Source organism: Panthera tigris, chromosome B3, assembly GCF_018350195.1.
Source record: "Panthera tigris isolate Pti1 chromosome B3, P.tigris_Pti1_mat1.1, whole genome shotgun sequence".
Classification (NCBI taxonomy): Eukaryota; Metazoa; Chordata; class Mammalia; order Carnivora; family Felidae; genus Panthera; species Panthera tigris.
In genome coordinates, this window is record NC_056665.1 from 360,344 (window position 1) to 384,237 (window position 23,894).

The window sequence follows — 23,894 nt, forward strand, 5'->3', positions numbered from 1 at the left end:
GGTATGTACGTAAAGGCAAAAAGATACCTAAGGGCTCCGTCTGGAAATCTATATTCACCGTGCCGGCGATGGCGTATGCCACCACTAGGGGTGGGGAGGCGAGGTAATTGGCACGCACACAATCACAAAGCCGACCTTCGAAATGTCTGTTTCCAGATAAAACTCCGCAAGTGACCAAATCACCCTGAAAAAGAAATGTATGTAAACAAATAAATATTCAACTCAAGACATGCTAATCTATGTTTTGGATGATCTATGTGTAGAAGCAATCGAAATATTGTACGTGTGAGGGCAAGATAACCAAAAGCGTACTACCACAACTGTTATGTACAGAACTACCGAATCCTGTAATTGAACTAAAATAATTGCTTACATTACTAAGGGATTATTTCAAGGACCTAAAAAGGATTTTTTCAATCATTTTAAGATGGACTCTTCCCAAGAGGTGCAAGGACTACAGAAACACAAATACATCAATATATATATTTTATAATTTAATAATAAAAGACAGTTATGAAAACCCCTCTCCGTGTCTTACTGACCCATGGATAATTTTACCTGTTTTATTGCATTTAAAACTGCTTCTGATAAGGGTGCTGTATTCCCCACACATGTTGAACATCCATAGCCAACTATTTCAAATCTGCATTTCAAAAAATAGATGTTATTGAAGAGAACATTCCAACACTTGTACCGAAAGCACAGGTCTTCATCTCCATCAGTGTAATGAGATCACCTGAGGGAACGTTCCTGACCCTCGGATCACCCCGTGTCTACCTGTTTCATGGCTTCTGAGCAATCCAACCTGACCCTCAGGCATGCCACCTGTACTGGACGCCCGAACCCCGATATTTAGAACATTCCCGAGATCTGGTGACCTAAATCCGCCACAACACCTGCACCCTGCACAAGACAATTACCCAAATATCACCGTCAGGGCTCTAAGTTGACCGTTTAAAAACTGATACTGTACTTCTATCCAAAGTCCTAAGAGGGACTGGTGGGAGGAGTGCAGCAAGGCCTCGGAAGGGACACCGTGACGGGAACCCCAAACAGTAAACCGCTTGATTCTCAACCAACCAAACTCAAAGAAAGTCTCTGACAAAAATCCCAAGATGACAGAACTAAAAACTTACAAGCAAAACCCTCAAAATTACTCTCAGCCACTCTTCTAAAAGCGCAATTTTTAAATTTATCACTCTTGCAAAGGAATTGATCTCTGTAAGTTAACAGGTTCCAAAATACACCCTGAAAACAGAGGAGGCCTCCGTTATTTTTTTTTTTTTTTCGAGTATGTAAGAAATGAACGCGTTCTCTACGAAGTTCAGGGACAGACGAACCTGTGCTTCACAGGGCCAATAGCCTCACAAAACGCCAACTAAGACAACTTGCCCCAGTAATAATGCAGCTGGTATATTTCACTCTTTCCGAAACTGACCTGCCCCTCGCAGAAACTATGCACACTCGGTGCCATTCCTCAAACCACCCGTTACTTGGTCTCACGTTTGTCTTCCCACCCTTCGAGGAGCTAGAGACCACGCCTCCGACCTCTTGGCAGCCGACACGCTGCCTCGTTCCTGGAGTCTGCCCATGCCCAGCAAATTTCTGCCGAGGGAGAAGGCATCAAAGACTGTGTTGGATCGGCAAGGTAACAGGTAGAACAAAGCGTATTTTTTCTATCTTCTCTTTGCCTATGAAAGGTTCTAACAAGTGGCTCCGATCACTGCCGAACACAAGGTCGATATAAATAGCAGACCGTCACTTACCCAAGCTTACTGAGATATGGTAATACTCCGCTCGAACTGAGGTAATGTGTGACCATCCCACTGCCTGGAGATAAACTTGTTCTTATGTAAGGGTTAACACGCAGACCGGCATCTACGGCCTTTTTAGCCAGAAGACCTGCACGGTAAACAATGGCGTATCAGGGCAGCACCCACAACCTCCAATTCGTGTGAGGATAAAAGTCCGAATTCATCAATTCGCTGTCATTATTTTGCCCATCCTATCATGTTGATTTGTTTCATTTAAAACAAATAAAAAACCTTAACACTGTAAATTATTAAGGTACAGCCTGATATCATGGCATCCTACACACATACACACACACACACACACACGGAAAAACAGGATACATAATTAACATGACACACACAGGTAATACCTATCACTAGCGGAACCATTTGTTTACTTTCTAGTAAATGAACCATTTTAAATTCCCCCGTAGGAAATTAAAATTTCACATTTATTATACAGGAATCTGTACAATTCATGAATTGTTTTATGAACATACAACTAATTTCATTTACAATCCTTGTCAATAATCTTTTACTTCCTTTACATTCTCAGTGGACTCTAGCACAGTGCTATGGTAAACTTCTAGTAGATTATCAAGAGATTTGTTAATTAGCTATACTTCTTTTTTTTTTTTTTTTCAACGTTTTTTATTTATTTTTGGGACAGAGAGAGACAGAGCATGAACGGGGGAGGGGCAGAGAGAGAGAGGGAGACACAGAATCGGAAACAGGCTCCAGGCTCCGAGCCATCAGCCCAGAGCCTGACGCGGGGCTCGAACTCACAGACTGCGAGATCGTGACCTGGCTGAAGTCGGACGCTTAACCGACTGCACCACCCAGGCGCCCCAATTAGCTATACTTCTAAATTAACAGAAGAAGCAGATACAACCTAAAACTAACAGACATGTAAGTAATAATAAGAAGAATTTACCTTCTGTGTAATAAAACTAATAGCATAAGTCAAAGTCAGGCTCCTTTTTTTTTTTTAATATGAAATTTATTGTCAAATTGGTTTCCATAAGGTCAGGCTCCTTAAGACCCAATTAAAATCTCAGAAAGTCGGTTGAGTGTCCTACTTGGGCTCAGGTCATGATCTCAGGGTTCATGAGTTCGAGCCCCAAGTTGGGCTCTGTGCTGAGAGCTCGGAGCCTGGAGCTGCTTCAGATTCTGTGTCTCCCTCTCTCCCTGCCCCTCCCCTGCTCAAACTCTGTCTCTCAAAAAATAAATGTTAAAAAAAAATTGTTTTTTCATCTCAGAAAATCTCTCAATATCAAACACAGACACTGATATACATGCATAATCTACGACACAAAGCATCACAGGAAAGGAACAAATGGCCGTAAGCGAGGCCTACCTGCAGCGAGCATGACGGACGGGTTGCAGTTATTGGTGCAACTGATGACCGCGGCAACGACCACAGACCCATGGCACAGCCTGAACTCGCTTCCTTCGTACTGAATACACACAGTATCGTTCTGCTTTTCAGCTGCAATCTGGAAGCCTTTAAATCCGACCTACACAAGTGTGCACATAAATACAAATACTCTGGGTATGTACAGAAAAAAAGACTGGTAGAAACTACAACAGATTCTTGACAAACGACATTTAACACTTCAAGTTCTGACTACGTGTGAGTGGTGTTGAAGCTGACGTTCAGTAGCTGTAACTCAGCTGAAGCATGAATGTGACAGTCACGATGGAAGTCTGCTGGCACTCGTAGCCACCCGGGATCCAGCTCTGTTTTTCTCTACTCCTCCCACTTACGATAATCCTCAGGAGATGATGCAAGGTCTCTGTTAAAATGGCCCTGACAACTGGATTCAACATGATCCTCTGGGTGAGAATGTGTGTGGAATGGATGAGACAAGACCGACTATGACTTGGTAACTGCTGAAGCAGGTATGTGGGAATCCGTGAGACCACTTTATTCCTGCACAAGTATGACATTTTCCGCAATAAAACAACAACATAATTTAAGAAATTATAAAAAGAGGGGCGCCTGAGGGGCTCAGTCGGTTAAGCATCTGACTCTTGATTTAGGCTCAGGTCATGATCTCAGTTTGTGGGTTCAAGCCCCGCGTTGGGCTCTGTGCTGACACTGAGCCTGCTTGGGATTCCCTCTCTCCCTCTCTCTCTCTGCCCCTCTCCCCATTCACACAGGTGCGCTCTCAGAATAAATTGTAAAAAAAGAAACGATGAAAAGGCTCTGGGAAGAAAGTCAGACACTAGTTCTTAGAATAGAGAAAGTGTTAACATTTTAGCCACACTTTTCAGACAGAAAGTACAAACCCAGAAAGTCAAAGAGGTCACGTGCCATTCAGTTACATTTACCGGATTTTATGAGAATAACTACACAGTTCAGAAGTCGAGAACAGTGTGTCCAACAGAACTTTCTGTGAGGACGGACACACTCACGATCTGAGCTAACACTAGAGCACCATGACCACAGGTGGCTAATCAGCGCTTGAAGTGAGGCGACCAAGAAACTCCATCCTTAACTCGAAATAACAGATTCAGGGTCTGATCGTCACAGCAGGCCTGGGACCGAGCTAATCAAATGACCAACTCGCACATGGGACGGCAGGAAACCGAGGGGGCTGCCAGTGCCAACGTGCGAGAGCACAGTGGCCGACGGTGGTTCCGGGCCACCGGGCGGATCTTTACCCCTGAGCACAAGACGCACAAAGACAGTGGCGAGGAGACCTGCCTTTTCATTCAAGCAAGCCTGGAAGTCACGTTTCATATCCGCCACGGCAACTCTGTCCTGAGGTCTCTTTGGACCGCTGACGGACGGAACTATTGAATTCAGATTAATCTGGATCACCTAGGGAACGAGAGAGAAGAGGAAGACGAGGAATTAGAATCTGTTCAGTACAGACTGCAATTCAGCACTACTTTCTGAAGCGCAACAAGTCCGTTCATGTTTGCTGTAACAGGACACACACCTCCAGAAATAAAGATTTGAAAACAACCCAATTTATGAAACGGAACACACAAGCATCTGCTAAAAGCAAGAGTAGCAGATCGGTACGCAAACCACCCCAACACGAACCAGCCGGTCTACATAGACTACGGCGTCCCTCCCCATCTCTCTCCTCTGTCATCCAGATGCCTGACGATTAAGACAACGCCTGTGCCAGCCACTGATCTGCTGCCTCCAAGCTCCACACGCACCCTTCCTTGCTCTGTGACGATGAAGGTGGCTCAGGAAACACTGCTCCTTCCTCAATGTGCTCAACACAGGCTGCTGGAGGGACACAGCGGGACTTCTCTCTTCCTGGTCCCCAAGTATCTAGCTGGGCAGGCTCCTGTGAGACCATGCTTTCATTGCTTGGGTTAAAAAATGGTATTTTCTTAAAACCCAACCTCCCAACTAGGTTCCTGTGTGTTTCTTCTGGCATTTCTACCATTTTCCTCTGTCCGTTTGGGTCTTATCAGTTTAAATGAAGTTTGCCTACACTATGCCTTTCACCAAGATTTAACCGCCCTGCTTACCCTAATCAATCGTAACTGCTACGCCGCTTTGCTTGTACATCACTTCATGGACCCAGTGATTCTCATCTTTACATACTTAGCAAGTTTACCTTGAAATCAACATGCTAATGGGTTTTAGTTTTATTTTTTAATTAATTTATTTTTCAGTTTACATCTAAGTTAGCATATAGTGCAACAATGATTTCAGGAGTAGTTTCCTTAATGCCTTTACCCATTTAGCCCATCCCCCCTCCCACAAACCCCTCCAGTAACCCTCAGTTTGTTCTCCGTATTTAAGAGTCTCTTCTGTTTTGTCCCCCTCCCTGCCTTTATATTATTTTTGTTTCCCTTCCCTTATGTTCATCTGTTTTGTTTAAGTCCTCATATGAGTGAAGTCACATGAAGTTCTCGGACTAATTTCACTTAGCATAACACCATCTAGTTGCATCCACGTAGTTGCAAACGGCAAGATTTCATTCTTTTTGATCGCAGAGTGATACTCCATTGTATATATATCTACCACATCTTTATCCATTCATCCATTGATGGACACTTGGGCTCTTTCCATACCTTGGCTACTGTCGATAGTGCTGCTATAAACATGGGGGTGCGTGTGTCCCTTCGAAACAGCACACCTGTATCCGGTGGATAAATGCCTAGTAGTGCAGTTGCTGGGTCGTAGGGTAGTTCTATTTTTAGTTTTTCGAGGAACCTCCATACTGTTTTCCAGAGTGGCTGCACCAGCTTGCACTCCCACCAACAATGCAAAAGGAATTCTCTTTCTCCGCATCTTCGCCAACATCTGTTGTTGCCTGAGTTGCTAATGTGAGCCATTCTGACAGGTGTGAGGTGGTATCTCATTGTGGTTTTGATTTGTATTTCCCTGATGATGAGTGATGTGGAGCATTTTTGCATGTGTCGGTTGGCCATCTGGATGTCTTCCTTGGAGAAGTGTCTACTGTTCATGTCTTTTGCCCATTTCTTCACTGGATTATTTGTTTTTTTGGGTGCTGGGTTTGATTAAGTTCTTTGTAAATTTTGGATACTAACCCTTTATCTGATTTGTCGTTTGCAAATATCTTCTCCCATTCTGTCGGTTGCCTTTTAGTTTTGCTGATTGTTTCCTTTGCTGTACAGAAGCTTTTTATTTTGATGAGGTCCCAGGAGTTCATTTTTGCTTTTGTTTCCCTTGCCTCCGGAGACGTGTTGAGTAAGAAGTTGCTGCGGCCAAGGTCAAAGAGGTTTTTGCCTGCTTTCTCCTCGAGGATTTTGATGGTTTCCTGTCTTACGTTTAGGTCTTTCATCCATTTTGAGTTTATTTTTGTGTATGGTGTAAGAAAGTGGTCCAGGGGCGCCTGGGTGGCTCAGTCGGTTAAGCGTCTGACTTCGGCTCAGGTCATGATCTCACGGTCCGTGGGTTCGAGCCCCGCATCGGGCTCTGTGCTGACAAGCTCAGAGCCTGGAGCCTGTTTCAGATTCTGTGTCTCCCTCTTTCTCTGACCCTCCCCTGTTCATGCTCTCTCTGTCTCAAAAATAAATAAATGTTAAAAAAAATAAAAAAATAAAGTAAAACCCTCAAAAAAACAAAAAAAAGAAAGTGGTCCAGGTTCATTTTTCTGCCTGTCCCTGTCCAGTTTTCCCAGTGCCATTTGCTGAGAAGACGGTCTTTATTCCACTGGATATTCTTTCCTGCTTTGTCAAAGATGAGTTGGCCATACGTTTGGGGATCTATTTCTGGGTTCTCTATTCTGTTCCATTGATCTGAGTGTCTGTTTTTGTGCCAAGTTTTATTTCTTAAATTTGGTCAAGTCTTTAATAGGTCAAATTTTTCTTTTTTATTATACAATGCAAGGTTTTTCATTTAATTTTTCTTATTCTTTCCCTTTATGTCTTAAAAAACAAAACAAAACAAAACAAAACATGGCACTACAATAAACAGAGCTGAAAGGGACCAGAGAACGAGGAGCTCACACAAGTGCGCTCCCTATGATCTGCTCTGGCCCTCCACACACCTAGGTGGGCTCACATATGCACCCAACAGTCAGCACTGTGCCAGGCGCACCAGGGCGGGGGGCAGGCACCACACAAAACTGAGCGTTCCTCTCCTCTTACTGGCATTCTGGCAGGGGAGGCAGGCAGACACGTATAGAAATTAATACATTTCAGGCAAGGACACATGCTATGAAGAAAAATAAAGCTGGGTTGAGAAAGTGGATAACCAGACCTATGACAACACCAAGTGCTTTTAGATGCTTAACACGCTCCTAGAAAATGAATTGTATTAAAATTCAGACTTCCCTGAAAGTGAATTTTACTTACTTCAATATAAATTTCCAACAGGTAAGAAATATTGGCTTAGACTGATTATAAAATACCTTTAACATGTAAGACCATATAACTGTATACCCCTTTCATAACATATTTTTATAAATACAGACATTAACCAGGCAGGCCTCATCAGAATTGATATTTTCAGAGGATATCTGACTCTTTTTTCATAAAGTAGAAAAAAAATTAATTTGACAAAATGTTGTAAAACTACTGAGTAAAATCTAAGCAGGGTCATAAACAACATTTACTCGTTAAATGTTAAATAATGATAGCTGACACTGAGCACTTTCTGGGTCCCTAAAACCGTTCGAATACATTCCTATTTAATCCCTTAAGAATACCTTCCTATTTTAGAGATGAGGAAGCTGAGGCAGAAAGGCTAGATAACATGCCCACAGCCGTCCTGCCGGTAAGTCCCAGAGCTGGTACTCAAACCCGGTGGCTAAGCTGCAGAACACACACCCTGACGGCGACGAGGGGCCTCTCTGCACACACCTGGGAGTACTCAGGTTCTCCTGAGTTCTTCTGGTCATTTCGAAACAACTTCACAGCTTTAAGGTATGTTTCCATCGACTCGAGTTTGGCTTTGTCAAAACCTAAAATGAAGATTAAGAACGACAAAAATACAGTAAGAGAAATCTTTGGAGGTGCTGAATTCCAATGATGAGCAAGACACAGACATTACACATTACTACTCAGAACAGATTTCTTTACAAACTACCACTTGATGCTGTTCTCAAGAGCAGTAAAAATTTTGCCCTTGGTGAAAACTCTGCTTTATAAAATACACACCAGTCCCCCTTTAAAAGTTACTCAGAGACAAGAAATACGGAGCCAATTCTAGAAAACTCACAAAAAAACAGTTTGCAGAAGATAAATCGATAACTACACTTTATCACCCACCACGAAGGACACTCATTACTTTTCCTAAAAAACAAATACGAATAGTCAAAATGAAAAAATAAGTGAATGTTAAGAAAGGGTTCACAGAGCAGTGAGAGAGATCTAACAGGATCTTCCAGAAATCAAAACCATCAGATGGTTAGCAATAAGAGCTCCAGTTAAATATTTGGGCAGCTCTGAGCCAGCGTGACTAGAAGTAACTGTGGCCAACTGTATTTCCAACGGCTGGTGCAACGGCACACACCCAAACTGTGTTCTCACAATGTGCCATCGACAGCCCTCCATCAAGAGGCAGAGATCGGCCCTTGAAACTGAGCCACGGGACTCTCGACCGTTGGCAAACACTCTCTCCCAGGTCAGCCACCCTTGGAACGCCGCCATGTAAGCGAGCCCAGGTTACACGGAGAGAGCACACATGGAGGCTGTGGCTGACAGTCCCCGCTGAGCACCCGCTGATGGCCAGCATTCAGTGCCAGACATGCGAGCTCGCAGTTGTCAGGACTGCGGGCCTGAGCCGCCAAGTTCTGCGTCTGACAGCCTGGACCCCATGGAGCAGAGACAGGCGGTCTCTCCGTCTAAACCACGGGCTTGCTGAAACCACGCGGCCACACGTGATTATTGCCGGTTTGGGCCACTAAGCTTTAGGATAATTTCTTACGCAGCAACACGTCATTACTACACAACTCATACTGACATGTAGGAAGGAGACATCTCCACCATTTCGCTTTCAAATGTTCTAACAAACAAACCCAGTTTAGAGAAAGCTCCGCATTCAGTGAGAATCGTTCCCTCCAACGTTCCAAGTGACCAAGTGTCCATTTTGCCATTTGACTTACGAATTTATAAAATCTTCCCCCCAACTGAAGAATACTAGACCTCACCCCCCCAAGTACACTTATGACGAGAGATTAGTTCAGCAATGGCCTCTTAAAAAGGGAAGTGGACCACATAAAAAGGAGAGCCGGGGTCTTAAGAAACATGAGCACATCCTGGTCTTACAGGTATTTCTACATTAAACCGTCAATAGAAGACGGTCAAACGTCTTGCTAATCAAGCTATAAAAAAGATTTGGAGCCTGTAATCCTAGGCTGCTTTTCACAAGATTATGTGCTTAGTCTTCAGACAGGGCGCCGGTCCCCAGCCTTTGTGTGGTGGCTCCTCTGTTCCTGTTAAGGGGACAGCTGCACACATGCGCCAGCCTGACTTCCACTAAACTGCAGCCTTTGTCCCTAAGAAGGGTGTGGCGGCCGTCATTCCTGGAACAAGTGAGGTGAGGATCTGCAGTTTGAGTAATTCCTTTAAAATACTGCAGACGGGCCACAGGGGACCAGGTTTTGAGAACACAATACTCTTTCAAGAATGCGAGGCAGTTTATTTGAAAGCCAGTTGCAACGTAACAATTTCCTGAATATTCAATAACCTGCACAAGGTAGTTGTTTGTTACAAGTTATTTCAGACAAACACGCTGGAGACAGTAACACGCTTGCCCTGCCGATATGTCATCTTACCTGTATGTTCTAAATGTTTTAATGTCACATTGTCAACAGGGAAAAAGCTGAGGGTAGCACCGTACTCTGGACACATGTTTGCTATTGTAGTCCGATCCACTATAGATAACTGTGAAACTCCACTTCCAAAAAACTCAACAAACTTTCCGGCCACTCCTACTTGCCTGAGGTGCTATGTAAAGGGATACACAGAAACGCACACAAAATTAGTAATGAGAAGACTGGCAAGGATTCTCTGAAAACTGCAAAATCGAATGTTTAACCCCTACCAGTGACAGTGAATGAGAGAGGTTCTCTGTTGTTCTTACCAAACATCAACTCGTTCTGGGTTTGCAGGTATTTTAAGCAAAAGGTCAACAGAAGAGTGGCCCAGTGTCACTGTCAGGCAGGGTCAAAAGGTCTTACAAGCTGAAAATGGCTAAGATCCACACGCGCACGTCCCCGAAACGGAGGTGCACTCGGGACTCGGCGCGGCTGTTAGCTTGGCAGCCCTCTTTCTTTCACAGCCAGCACGTAAAACCGTGGTGCTTCTAAGTGCGGATGGCATCTCGCATTTAACGGAACACTAACACACTGATAAAACTGTGTATTTACATACAAAAATATGGGGGCGCCTGGGTGGCTCAGTTGGTTAAGCGTCTGACTTCGGCTCAGGTCACGATCTCGCGGTCCGTGAGCTCGAGCCCCGCGTCGGGCTCTGTGCTGACAGCCCAGAGCCTGGAGCCTGTTTCAGATTCTGTGTCTCCCTCTCTCTCTGACCCTCCCCCGTTCATGCTGTCTCTCCCTGTCTCAAAAATAAATAAACGTTAAAAAAATTAAATACAAAAACATGTACTGGCTATAAAAATTCTTCAAATTCTAACCTTGGTCCAAATATTTACAGCTTCGTTAATTATTGGTAAGTTTCATTCTGACAGGACGTCACATGTGGCTTCAAACTTCGTTCCTTGTCAAGCCATGTTTGTGAGTTATCACCAAACAGCAGCAGCCTCAGCCTGGACGAGGACAGCGCCCAGGGAGGGAACTGGGGACAACCTTCAACCCGTGAGTGATACTCAGTCCTAACGGTCTAGAGGTGCTGGGGGCCACTGAATCCAGACTCTTTCATAAAAGGCTAAGATGTTTCTTTACGTTGCTGGCTCCAGTTGTGAGGATCCGAGCAACACAGGGAAGATACACCAAGGCAAACGCTATGTCACCAAGTCAATGAGGCACAACAATATACATGTGGAAAACAATACACGACTCATCCTATAAAAATCACGAATAGAACAGAACCTCAAAAGAGAAATAAAGTATTTAATAAATGAAACATACATGAAAGATTTAATTCTTGTATCAATATACCCAAATTTAAAAACATATAATACCGTTACAAGGAACAAAGCCAGGGGCGCCTGGGTGGCTCAGTCGGTTAAGTATCCAACTTTGGCTCGGGTCATGATCTCACGGTTCGTGGGTTTGAGCCCCGTGTTGGGCTCTGTGCTGACAGCTCGGAGCCTGGAGTCTGCTTCACATTCTGTTTTTCCCTCTCTCTCTTCCCCTACCCCACTCATGCTGTCTCTCTCAAAAATAAATATAAACATTAAATTTAAAAAAACAAAAAACAAAGCCAGAGGGGTCTAAAAAGTGGCATTTATTTTCAGGACGTCCACAGGAGAGTGTGGATTTCTCTAAACCCATAATGAGATATTCCTTTTTCTTTAGAAATGACCCTGCAATTCTCAATTTAACTTCTTGATCTTCTGGGGCCATACACTGAATCAATCATTTCTGCAAGGCGTCAGATTTTTCCTAATTAGGGAAGAAGGATCGACACTAAATGCTAAGAAGGAAGCAGGACCACTTTCTTCCTCTGCAGAGAATTCCGAAAGCCTTCAGACCAACAATCTAACCAGACAAGTGGAGGCTCCAGGATCTGAATTGGAGCCATAGGTGGGATATTTCCCATATGCATTTATTTAACAGAATGGACTTAATCATTAAAAATAGAATTAGTCAAGGGGCATCTGGGTGGCTCAGTCAGTTGAGCGTCCCACCTCGGCTCAGGTCATGATCTCACAGTTCATGGGTTCGAGCCCCTCATCAGGCTCTGTGCTGACAGCTCAGCCTGGAGCCTGCTTCAGATTCTGTGTCTCCCTCTCTCTCTGCTCCTCTCCTGCTCGCACTGTCTCACTCTCAAAAATAAACGTTGAAGAAACAATTTTTTAATAAAATAAAATGTAACTAGTCAAAACCAGAAATTTAGGGGGCACTGCCTGGGTGGCTCAGTTGGTCAAGTGTCCAACTTTAGCTCAGGTCATGATCTCACGGTTCATGAGTGTGAGCCCTGCATGGGGCTCTGTGCTGATAGTTTGGAGCCTGGAGCCTGCTTTTCATTCTGTGTCTCCCTGTCTCTCTGCCTCTCCCCTGTTCACGCTTTGTCTCTAAACGTTAAAAAAAAAAAAATTTTTTTTCAAAATCAGAGATTTAGGATGGACAGTTACAAACTGCTGTTCACTAAGAAACTCTAGAGTACATGTACCAAATGCACGCAGCCGATATTTTTAAAATTCAGATGAAGTTTTTATAAAACCCTTCTAAAGTGTTTAAACAGCCAAGAGAAAATCTTGACCCTCCCACACTTCTACAGTCTGTATTATCCAGCAGAATAGTTTCTCAAGGGCAAATGATTCATTTAAGTATTCAAAGAGATGCGGGGGGCACCTGGGTGGCTCAGTCGGTTGGGCGTCCTACTGCAGCACAGGTGATGGTCTCACAGTTCATGAGTTCAAGCCCTGCGCTGGGCTCTCTGCTGTCAGCACAGAGCCTACTTGGGAGTCTCCGTATGCCTCTCTCCCTGCCCCTTCCCCGCTCACACACGTGCGCTCTGTCACTCTCTCTCAGCCATTAAGAAATAAATAAAAGTTTTCAAAGCAGCATTCGAGGAGAGGCAATTATTCTCCTAAATACAATTTTCTAATCCAGAGGCAACGAGCGCTTACGAGGCAACATGGCTGAGAGCCCAGGGCCGAGGGCCTGGCCTGCCTGGTAGGGACCTTGCTCCACCTCCCACTGCTCGGCCCAGTGTCCCTTCCACGAGTCACTGAGCCCAAGGGTATGTCCATCTTCTCAGAATGGAAATGGGGACAGTCCTAGGACCGATGCCACGGGCTTGTAATGAGGAACACGCGAGTCACCGTGTCACGTGAACAATGGCCCAACACCCCGGACAAAGCGAGGCTTCCCGACCGCTGCCGTGATTGTGAGGACAGCTGCGCGGCCACGGCCAGGGAGGCCAGAGCCCCGAGGATGTGGCAGCAACTGCAACCCTGCTCTCGAGGGACCCCGTGCTTCAGGCCCACTGAGTCACACAGGTGCCACAATTACCTTCGTGATGCCAAGAACAACATCTATGGACGTAACAAACGGGTTTGACGAGCCAGTTAGCTCACATCCCACCACCTCCGGTAACGTAAGAGAAACGGGCAGGCCAAGCATAACTGCTTCTGTCTCGATGCCTCCGACCCCTGAAGTGACAAAGACAGACGTTAGCGTGGCACAGTTCAGCTGTGGTTCTCTCTGGGGCACCAAGCGCTCTGAGTGCTTGAGGAGCTGGTCTGACCATACTCGCTCTCACTGTGCATGTGGACCCAAGTCCTAAGGAATGACTCCACTCACGTGGTTGAAAAATATTGGCGTTCACCTTCCTATTAAATTCAGTAAACAGTCTTTATTACGCTAAGTACCGCGCTAGGCTCGAGACATAGATACGAACGGAACCCAGGACCACCAACCTCAAGAGGCTCTGTCCAATGACAAAGACTTCTCAACCCGGTAAGGAGGGCATGTGCCCTGCCAGAGGGACGGCCTGGGCAAAGCCACGAGGCGTCCAGTAAAAGCACAGCCCACGCTGCGCAGTGAACACTCGTGTGCAAGACACGCGTGCACGAACGGCCGGGAGCAGTCACACAGGCCTAGAGCACAGGCCTAGGCCGCATCGCCTTCACAGACGACGTTCCGCCACGGCTGCTCCGCGACAGCAGTGCCCGGCCGGGCGCCGCACACCGTGTTCATAAACCCTCCCTCGCGCCACACTGTCCGCAAAGGCTAACACTCGTTTTTGTTGCTATGACAGATGAAGAAACAGCCTCGAAGAGGCCACAGAGCCCGCCGACGTGCTACGTATGCTCTTTTGCAGTGTTCCTGAATCATCTCCCCCCACCCCCAAATTAAATATATTCAGTCATCTACTTACCCCACCCCAGAATCCCCAATCCATTCACCATGGTTATATGAGAGTCTGTGCCGACGACGCTGTCCGGGAAGAGGAGGTCTTTTTCTTCGAAAACCACTCTTGACAAATACTCTAAGTTAACTTGATGAGCCATCCCAGTTCCGGGAGGGATTACAGCCACATTCTTAAAAACTCTTGAACTCCACTATATTATGTTTGCATTTTAAAAAATCCAAGCGTTAGTATATCACCTTGTGCTCACAATCAAAATGCAATATTGACACAAAAAATACTTTACCGACATTCAATATGGTCAAAGTTGATAGCATACACGTAAAAACAAATATGCAAATACTAACCCTAAACATATTCATTTTGCAGATTATTAAATCAAAATTAGGTCAAAGAAAAATGATCTAGTAAGTCCAGATAAATGGTAGTTTTCTGTGTCCTAGGAACCACAGTGAATTACAGTCACTTAGTTTTTATCTTGTTTTATACACTGGGGTTTCCAACAAGATCTTATTTGAAGGAGGAAAAGGGATCCACTGCTACAAAGCATTTAAGAACTACTAAAGGATATAAAAACCATACTCGTCACTATTTTATAAACTTAAATATAAAAATTTCCTCAAATCATGTGTACCTTGAAAAATTGAAGCCTCTCTCGATTTCTGCCAAATTCTACTTCTTGGTTTTTTAACACTGTTTCAGGTCTAAAAAGAAGAAAAGCCAGCATTACACGTATGTATTACACAGAAGACTCGCCTTGTTTCTAAGAATTCATTCTCACGAGCACACACACATCTTAAAAACTCCTCGAACAACAATTTACCAGAGAGACTTCTCAGAATCAGCTGCTTTCTCGCAACACAGAAGTTCAGTTTTTAACACCACACCAGAAAGCTATTCCATCCCAGTGTCCCGAACCATACTGACTCACTGTGTGAGCTGGCTCAACGTATCAAAAAGAACAGAGCAACCTTTGCTGGATTCCCCTCAGCAGGAAGAGGGAGGGCAGCGGTGTGGCCTGCACCCAGCACGTGCACTTCCCTTCCCCCCGCTGGGCCCCGGTGCCAGCACGGCCGGGCGGCGTGGACTAGTGTGGCACAGTGGTGACCGTGGTGCGATGCCACTTCGCGCCTAAGAAACTTTCAGCAAAAACCTTGTATTCAACTCACCCAAATTGGAAAGTTCTATCTTATGTAGAAGTACATGGACTATAAACATATCTTACATAAATCATATTTAAACTAAGAGATAAAAACAATCCACCTCCAAACGGTAAACACTGTGCCACTTTTAGAAAGCTATTTTTATCTAACGGACATTTAAAAAATGATCTCTAAGGGCGCCTGGGTGGCTCAGTCAGTTGAGCGTCCGACTTCGGCTCAGGTCATGATCTCACGGCTCGTGAGTTTGAGCCCCGCGTCGGGCTCTGTGCTGACAGCTCAGAGCCTGGGGCCTGCTTCTGCTTCTGTGTCTCCCTCTCTCTCTGCCCCTAACCTACTCACATTCTATCTCTGTCTCTCTCAAAAATAAACATTAAAAAAAAAATTTTTTTTTTAAATGATTTCTAGCAGTGTTAAGTTACTTCGCCTGCCAGCTGGCGATTGTTAACTAGAGTATCAATACGACTTAAATTATACACGTTCTCCAGGGTCCAGAAAATTACAGTTGTTTGTCAACTTAAAAAACAAACAAAAAGAAACAGGGCTCCTGAGTGGCTCAGTCAGTCGGGTGTCCAACTGCGGCTCAGGTCATGATCTCACGGTTCGTGGGTTCGAGCCCCGCGTCGGGCTCTGTGCTGACAGCTCGGAGCCCGGAGCCTGCTTCGGATTCTGTGTCTCCCTCTCTCTCTGCCCCTCCCCTGCTCACACTCTGTCTCTCTCAAAAATAAACAAACTTTAAAAAAATTTTTTAATAAAAAAATGAGTAAACACTAAAACCAAAAAAACAGACGGGCGCCTAGTAGCTCAGTCTGTGCAGCATTCGACTCTTGATCTCGGCTCAGGTCACGGTCTTGCAGTTCATGAGATCGAGCTCTGCGCCGGGCTCTGTGCTGACACTGCGGAGGCTGCTCAGGATTCTCTCTCTCTCTGACTCTCCTCTGCCCACGCTCTCTCAAAATAAACATTTCAAATTAATAAAAATAAACAAAAATAAGTAAAATAAAACAAAGGTCATGTTGCTGCATGGTCACTCGAAGCCACAGTGCATGTCTATGTGCTTCTTCTCAGGGCTCAGGGAGCACAGCTCAGTTCCCACAGCGAGCAAGGCTCCAGAGCACCCCCCTCGTTAGCTCGGAGCCGGACTTCAAGTTAGGCGGCAGTTTCAAGGGCCAAGTGTACACTCTCAGCTCTCCGGCTGGGCCTGTGAGAAACACCTCCGTGGGACACCGACGTGCACAGAAGGGCCACTGTGTTCATACGGCCAGGGACCACAGTCAGCCCATCCGAATGCTGTGTAATCTGGACTCAAAACGGAGGGGAAATGTTACAACAGATTGGATTTTTAATTAAAAACAGACCATCTCAGCACTTTGCACTGTGCCAATTACAAAAAGGCAGTCCAAAAAAAATCAATGGTGTTTGAATCAGGAAGTCTTCCTTTTCAGGAAACTGATTTCTGTGTAAGAAGAGATGTTAATCTCAAAAGTCAACCTGTATCTCACCATCAGGACAACTAGGTAGCAGGAACAAGAACTGATTACGTAAAACTGTCATAACCTGATGGTAAAGGACCCAGAGATCATCCTGAATTCTTAGCAAGGAAGAGGTCACTACTGACTGGAGGCCTCATTAAATATTGAGCGCCAGCTTGTACAACTACCAAGAATTTGAAAGATCCAATTTAACGTATTAGTGGTGCTTAGGATAAAGTATGTGTGGATATTATTCTTAGCTATTCTAAATCTTAAATGTGTTACAATTTTTAAAATTTGAAAAAGTATGTCATTTTTCTTAACTAAAAAAAAAAAAAAAAAATTTTTTTTTTCAAGTAGGCTTCAAGCCCCGTGCGGAGCCCAACGCAGAGCTTGAACTCACGACCCTGAGATCAAGACCTGAGCTGAGATCAAGAGTCAGACACTTAACCAACTGAGCTACCCAGGTGCCCCATAAATTAAAAAAATTTTGACAGTCTCTTGACAATGGGGTAAAACAACTCTTAAAAGTAAGAGTTAAACTTTGAAAATTTCATAGCATATAAAAACTGAGGTATAGTTTTTTTAAAAAATTACCTATTAGGAAATTTTATCAACTCCTAAGAACAGAATTCTTTCCTGGGCAGGTCCACTACTTCCCATGGCACCACATAGGCAATTATTTACCTCAGAAGGCTCATTAAGTTTGTAATCTACAACAATCCTAATATTCTTAACACCGAGCTCTTTATGCGATTGGAAAAAGCAAGAGGTCTGAAACTATAAATAGGGAATTCACAGAAGAAACATGAACGTATAGTGAGCACAGGAATGGTACAAATTCACTAAAATAAGAAATTCAAAGTTTAAGATGAGACCCCATTTTTCTGCCTACATTACTCACAAAAATGAAATGTATTCACAGAAAAACCTTCAGAAAGGTTCTGTTCTTCCTAAGGGGAAGTAGGTACTAGTCTTTAGAGACTGCCATTTTAATTAACTTTGCTTCTTTCAGCACAACAGGAAACACACGTATGGAAGTGAGGCTACATAACAGGGACAGAAGGGAAGGAGACTGGTGAGATTTCCTTAACTAAAACATAACCTGGCTCGGATCAGTATGTTTAGAAAATCCCATACTCAGGCACTGGTTGCAAATGAAAAGGACATAGGATGGGTGTGTTCTCAATCTGCGAAGAAAATTTTCCTGAGCTCCGGCCTGGTTCTCCAGAATCACAGGATCCTCGGCAGGCGGTCTGGCCTCTGCAGGGAGCCTTCTTAGGCTGCGCTTTGAGTGGAGAGAGCTTTCCTGCTTTCTGCGGCTCACCACCTCCAGGATTTGGAGCATTCTGTATTGCACTAGCATTCCAAAAGAGGAAACAGAATAAAACCATAGGAAAGTGACACAAATGTAGCTTTTCAAAACGCACAGTTTGCCAATGGTATGTGGAATTAACTAAATGTTGTTCAATGTTAATACAGCATTCAATTCAGGTTTCAAAAGCAAATCTCAGCTTGCAAAAATATAATAATAATAAAATAAAACAAAAACAAAAAACTCAAATAGGTCATCTAAGTTTGCGGAGATGACAGCACAACTCTGCACGCCCAATAAAATCATTTCACACGCTTCCGTAATAATCGAGCTTCTAGCAAACACCTAACTAGGTCCTTTTCCCATCTATCAACTCAAGAGCAGCGCAGAGCCACAGTGCTAATCTCGAGGGCGAGAGCACTCAGGGGCTGGGACAATCCCGTCTCGCTACCAGGCTCCAGGGGGTGAGAAAGCAAAAGCCAGCACATCGCAACACAATCAGGTCTTCTCTAGTTTGACCCCGGTCACAGGGACCTTGCACACAGAACATATGTATTTCAGGGGAAGGAAAACAGAGTTTTAGCAAGCTCTGTGATTCTAATCACCAATTATCTAAAGACATTCATGGCTCACATCTTTAGATTCTCTCTCGAAGGCCAAGTAGGTTAAAAAACAAAAGAAAATGAAGACGAATTCAGACGGGCACTCCACAAAGCAGGTTCTAGGCTCAAACGTTTCTATCAAAAATGGCAGAATTCTACAAACATGAGTATCATTTGACATTCAGACTGAGTTAAAAAAAATTCACCAGTATGTACACTTCGCCAGCTTTTCCTTTCATACGTGAGTGGATACTACCTCGCGCCCCGTACTCAGGCTTAACTGTCTCTCCTCCCCTTCTTCTCACCGCACAGCCCCACCGGGCTGGCTGTCGATTAACGCGCACGGCTGTCCGCACAGGTATCTGCTCTCACCATTTACTGAAGTCGATCTGTAAAGAATGGTCAACTGTGAGATCTGTCGGACGGGCAGGGTGGACTTTCTTAGGGTCGCCTCCAAGAACTTTCACTGCCTCCCTCATAGCAGCAAAGTCCACCATTGCTGGTATTCCACTACAAAGTAAAGAAACGAAAATTACGGCTCACGCTCTTCTTTCATATGCTCAAAGAATACACATCGATTCACTTTTACGTTTGAAAGTATCCCTTTCTGGTTTGCGTTCGTGTTAGATCATGTACTTGTTACCCAAAGTTAGACGTACCCTGTTTAATGAGAGTTAAACATTACCTGAGAACTTGAGTGCTTGGGGGCCGACACACCAAAAATAACGAGACGTGATTTTTCGAGGCATACGGCAATGTCAAGAACTGCCTATGGAATTCTCTCCCTGTTTTAAATTCTGACACCCTGCTCCCTCCCTTCGCCCTGGCCCCATGCCCTTCCTCTCAGTGCCTGTCTACTACTCCAAAGCTCTCCACGAGACACACGTATCTCCGGCTGACCACACAACAAGCGTTCACCGCATGCCTTCAGTGTGCCAGACACAATGACACAGGCTGGCCAGAGACAGCGCCTCCTCTCGGGAAGCCGCTCAACAGTAACACGAGGACTGATATGGCAGCAAACAGAGGGTACAAAGCAGTGGCACGCGAACCAGACGTGGGGGGGGCGAGGGAGAGGTCCTTGATTATCCTCCCTTGAAGCTCAGTTGAAGGGTAACTCTTCCAATTACTAATCCCTGCACACCCAGATCAGGCAAAGTCTTTCAAGCCGGGGTCAAACGTTTTCGCTTGAATTCTAAGGGTGACGGAAACCCACTAGTATATGGGGGCGTGACGCGACCCTAGTTAACATTTTTAATTAAATCACAATATGCTGTGCAAAGACAACTACAGACTCGGACGTGTGCAAGCAGGGGCACAGGCTAGAGACTGTAACAGCTGTAGTCCAGGTGAGAGAGAACGTGAGAGAGAACGGGGCCGGGGCCAGGAGAGTGAGAGAGAGGTGAGAGAGAGAGAGAGAGAGTGAGAGAGAACGGTGAGAGAGAACGGTGAGAGAGAACGGGGCCGGGGCCAGGAGAGTGAGAGAGAGGTGAGAGAGAGAGAGTGAGAGAGAACGGTGAGAGAGAACGGTGAGAGAGAACGGGGCCGGGGCCAGGAGAGTGAGAGAGAGGTGAGAGAGAGAGAGTGAGAGAGAACGGTGAGAGAGAACGGTGAGAGAGAACGGGGCCGGGGCCGGGGCCAGGAGAGTGGTGGAAACGGTAAGAGGACACGTCTGAAAGGTAGAGTCCGTGGAACTTGTGGACAGCCTGGATTACACACAGTGGGAAGAGAGGGGTCGAGGTCAACCCCTGGGTCTCTGCCCTACATGCATGGAGGCTACAGGGCATTTCCTGTGACAGAAGAGACCTGGAAAGGGACAGGCGTGGCTGCTGGGCAATCGACCTCTGGATGTGCTAAGTCTGACAAGCCACTCGCTAGCTAAAGACAAGCAGGCAGTCCGGCAAAAAGAGTTTTTCGACAGAGTGTGTAAGAAACAAGTGCCTGCCTTTTAATGAATTTATTCAGTTTAGAAAGGACAATCCTTTAAATTTGTAGACTGATCTTCAGAATTAAAAACTGTAGAGCCAACCATCACGGAGTCTGAATTTTAAGAAGGAAATGTTCAGAAGGCCTGGATGGCTCAGTCGGTTGAGCGTCCAACTCTTGATTTCAGCTCACGTCCTGATCTCACGGTTCATGGGCTCGAGCCCCACATCAGGCTCTGCACTGTCAGCTCAGAATCTGCTTGGGATTCTCTGTCTCTCTCCCCCCCTCCAACCCCCCTCCCAGCGCATGCTCTCTCTCTCCCTTTAAATAAATAAATACTTTATAAATAAATAAAAAGGAAATGCTCTACCACTCACGTAAAATCTTGAAGAAGAACACGGGCTGGGAAAAAGGGCACTTCAACATTGCGTTGTTTGGTTTTCCAGTCTAAGATGTTCATGACATCCTGTTCTTTCATCAGAAAGCCGTCACAGTTCCGCACAGCAGCTTCCAACAGGACCCGTATTGAGTAAGGCAGGACATCTGATTCAGGGGAGAAGATCACTATTAACAAGGGAACAGTCTTACCTACGTACTGTAAAAATCACAACAGCAAAAAGTTAAAGACAGGGATGCGCTGTTTTCTCAATTAAAAAAAACTGAGTAAACACGGAGGAAAACACTGTTCATGTTAATGCCAGGCTTTCTATAAATTCAACTTTCCTATATGTAAGCCAAGGCTCTGAAGAAACTCTTCATACAAGAGTTGCACTGATTTGGGTCCACGAGCCAGACAAGTATCTGATATTCAGGGAAGACCAAGAAAAACTGAAAAGCACAGAAAATGAGAATTAAATACAATAATTAAAACATCCCTAAACGGTGTAAAAGTCTTTTAACAAATTTTTAAAAATTCCCATTGAGGGGCACCAGGGTGGCTCAGTGGGTTAAGTATCTGACTCATCTTTTTTTTTTTTTTTTAATTTTTTTTTTAACGTTTTATTTATTTTTGAGACAGAGAGAGAGCATGAACGGGGGAGAGGCAGAGAGAGAGGGAGACACAGAACCGGAAGCAGGCTTCTGGCTCCGAGCCATCAGCCCAGAGCCCGACGCGGGGCTCGAACTCACGGACCGCGAGATCGTGACCTGAGCCGAAGTCGGACGCTTAACCGACTGAGCCACCCAGGGGCCCCTCTGACTCTTATCTTGACTCAGGTTGTGATCTCACAGTTCTTGAGCCCCAGGGCAGGCTCTGTGCTGACAGTGTGGAACCTGCTTGAGATCCTCTCTCTCGCTCTCAAAATAAATAAACATTTAAAAAAATAATGTAGAAAGTACTTTTGTTACTATGGTTAGAAACCAAAATTTTCAAGAGTAATGATACAGAAGTATAAAATCAGAGTAGCTAAGTTAAAAAAAAAAAAACACCTTACATTTCAATCGGAACTCATCTTTTTCTCTTTCTAGAAAAATATGTATTTCCTAGCTCTGCTCAGTGCAAATGCCCCCAACGACGATGATCCAATAGTAATGCACCCCCAACCATTCAGCCTGCTGTACACTAAATGCTATTTTCCCAATTGGAAGAAGACACCCGAGTTCCTTGGAGAAACGGTCAGTCCCGCGTTTGGGAAAGGGCACGGACAACGCGGGCCCAGGACGTCCTGTGTCAGAACCAAAGGAAGCAAAGGAAACTGATGAGTCAGTTTGATAATCAAAATGAACAATGACAGAAACTGCATCAAATACAAAAACAGCCCTTAGTTCATAATGACTCTTCAGCCGTGCAAGCTGCTAGAGAAGTCATTACCCTGAAAACTCACAAAAGGGAGAAAATCACTCATTAAGCTCGTCCTTCCTGATTTCAAGTCACCAAATAGTTCACGAAGACCAAGTCCCTCCACGCAGAAGTAAAGCTAATAAAAACAGAAGGGGAGTGACAGAATTCGACAACGCCCAACGAGCAATCTGGACAAGGCTCCGGTGCTCGGGGATACGGGAGCGGAACTCACAAGGGACCGAGCAAGTGGATGTCAACTCTGACCGCTTAGCATCACCGAACGCAGGATGTTAGAGAGAGACATCCCCTGCCTCCTGAGGAGAAAACACACGCCCCAAGTGACAAGGGTTCTCGCGAAAATGCACACGTATACGAGCCTGGTCCAATCAGCCAGCCCTCACTTGCAGCCAACGGGAGACACAGCGGTGGCGCCACAGCGAAGCGAAAGCACGAAGAAGCCATCAGCCAAATCCAGAACGCAGTACCTTCTACGGAGGAACAAACGTGGTTTCTTCCACATAAAGATGGCGTGGAAAAAGGAAAGAGGAAAATTACAGACCAAAGGACATTTAAGAGATGGAATAACCAAATGCTGGGTGTGGCTCCGATTTGGACACCGTGTGACCAAATCAACTGTACAAGTTTATTTTTGAGATAATCAGGAAAACCTGAATACGGACCAGGTTTTACGTCCTATTAAGAAATTTCTGTTAATTTTGTTAGGTATAATGAAGGCGCTGAGTGTTATTTAAAAAAAAATGTAATGTTTATTTTTGAGAGAGAGAGTGTGTGAGCAGGGGAGGGGCAGAGAGAGAGAGGGAGACACAGAATCTGAAGCAGGCTCCAGGCTCTGAGCCTGACACGGGGCTCAAACTCATGAATCATGAGATCATGACCTGAGCTGACGTCAGACGTTTAACCAACTGAGTCACCCAGGAACCCTACTGAGAGTATTACCTTTTAAGGTCCTTTTCAAAGGTCAGAGATATAGGTTACACAAATGGTGAAATTTTTTTTTTTAATTTTTTTTTTTTTTAACATTTATTTATTTTTGAGACAGAGAGAGACAGAGCATGAACAGGGGAGGGGCAGAGAGAGAGGGAGACACAGAATCTGAAACAGGCTCCAGGCTCTGAGCTGTCAGCACAGAGCCCGATGCGGGGCTCGAACTCACGGACCGTGAGATCATGACCTGAGCCGAAGTCGGCCGCTTAACCGACTAAGCCACCCAGGCGCCCCAAATGGTGAAATATTTTAAACAAAAGATCGGCAAAATGTTAATAGGGAGCTGACAAATACATACTGGGTTACTGTTTTCTCCCTAGTTTTAGGATTGAGATTTTAACTCCACAAGTTAGAGATAATGAAGTTGTAAGGGAAGAGACAAGGGCCACACAGC

The 23,894-nt window shown here is 45.0% G+C and overlaps 1 protein-coding gene across 3 annotated transcripts in view; it reads right to left on the reverse strand.

Annotated features, from left to right (window-relative positions):
- IREB2 (iron responsive element binding protein 2) overlaps positions 1 to 23,894 on the reverse strand; it is a 46,310-nt gene that overhangs the window by 11,279 nt on the left and 11,137 nt on the right. For all 3 annotated transcript variants that reach the window (XM_042987837.1, XM_042987836.1, XM_042987838.1), the window contains exons 3-15: positions 21,093 to 21,258; positions 19,162 to 19,299; positions 18,013 to 18,231; positions 14,875 to 14,944; positions 14,250 to 14,433; positions 13,382 to 13,521; positions 10,013 to 10,184; positions 8,097 to 8,197; positions 4,504 to 4,620; positions 3,151 to 3,310; positions 1,767 to 1,902; positions 559 to 643; positions 28 to 184 (exon numbers count right to left, since the gene is read on the reverse strand). In XM_042987837.1, coding sequence (XP_042843771.1) covers positions 28 to 184; positions 559 to 643; positions 1,767 to 1,902; positions 3,151 to 3,310; positions 4,504 to 4,620; positions 8,097 to 8,197; positions 10,013 to 10,184; positions 13,382 to 13,521; positions 14,250 to 14,433; positions 14,875 to 14,944; positions 18,013 to 18,231; positions 19,162 to 19,299; positions 21,093 to 21,258 — 1,845 coding nt within the window. The remainder of the gene's footprint in view (positions 1 to 27; positions 185 to 558; positions 644 to 1,766; positions 1,903 to 3,150; positions 3,311 to 4,503; positions 4,621 to 8,096; positions 8,198 to 10,012; positions 10,185 to 13,381; positions 13,522 to 14,249; positions 14,434 to 14,874; positions 14,945 to 18,012; positions 18,232 to 19,161; positions 19,300 to 21,092; positions 21,259 to 23,894) is intronic.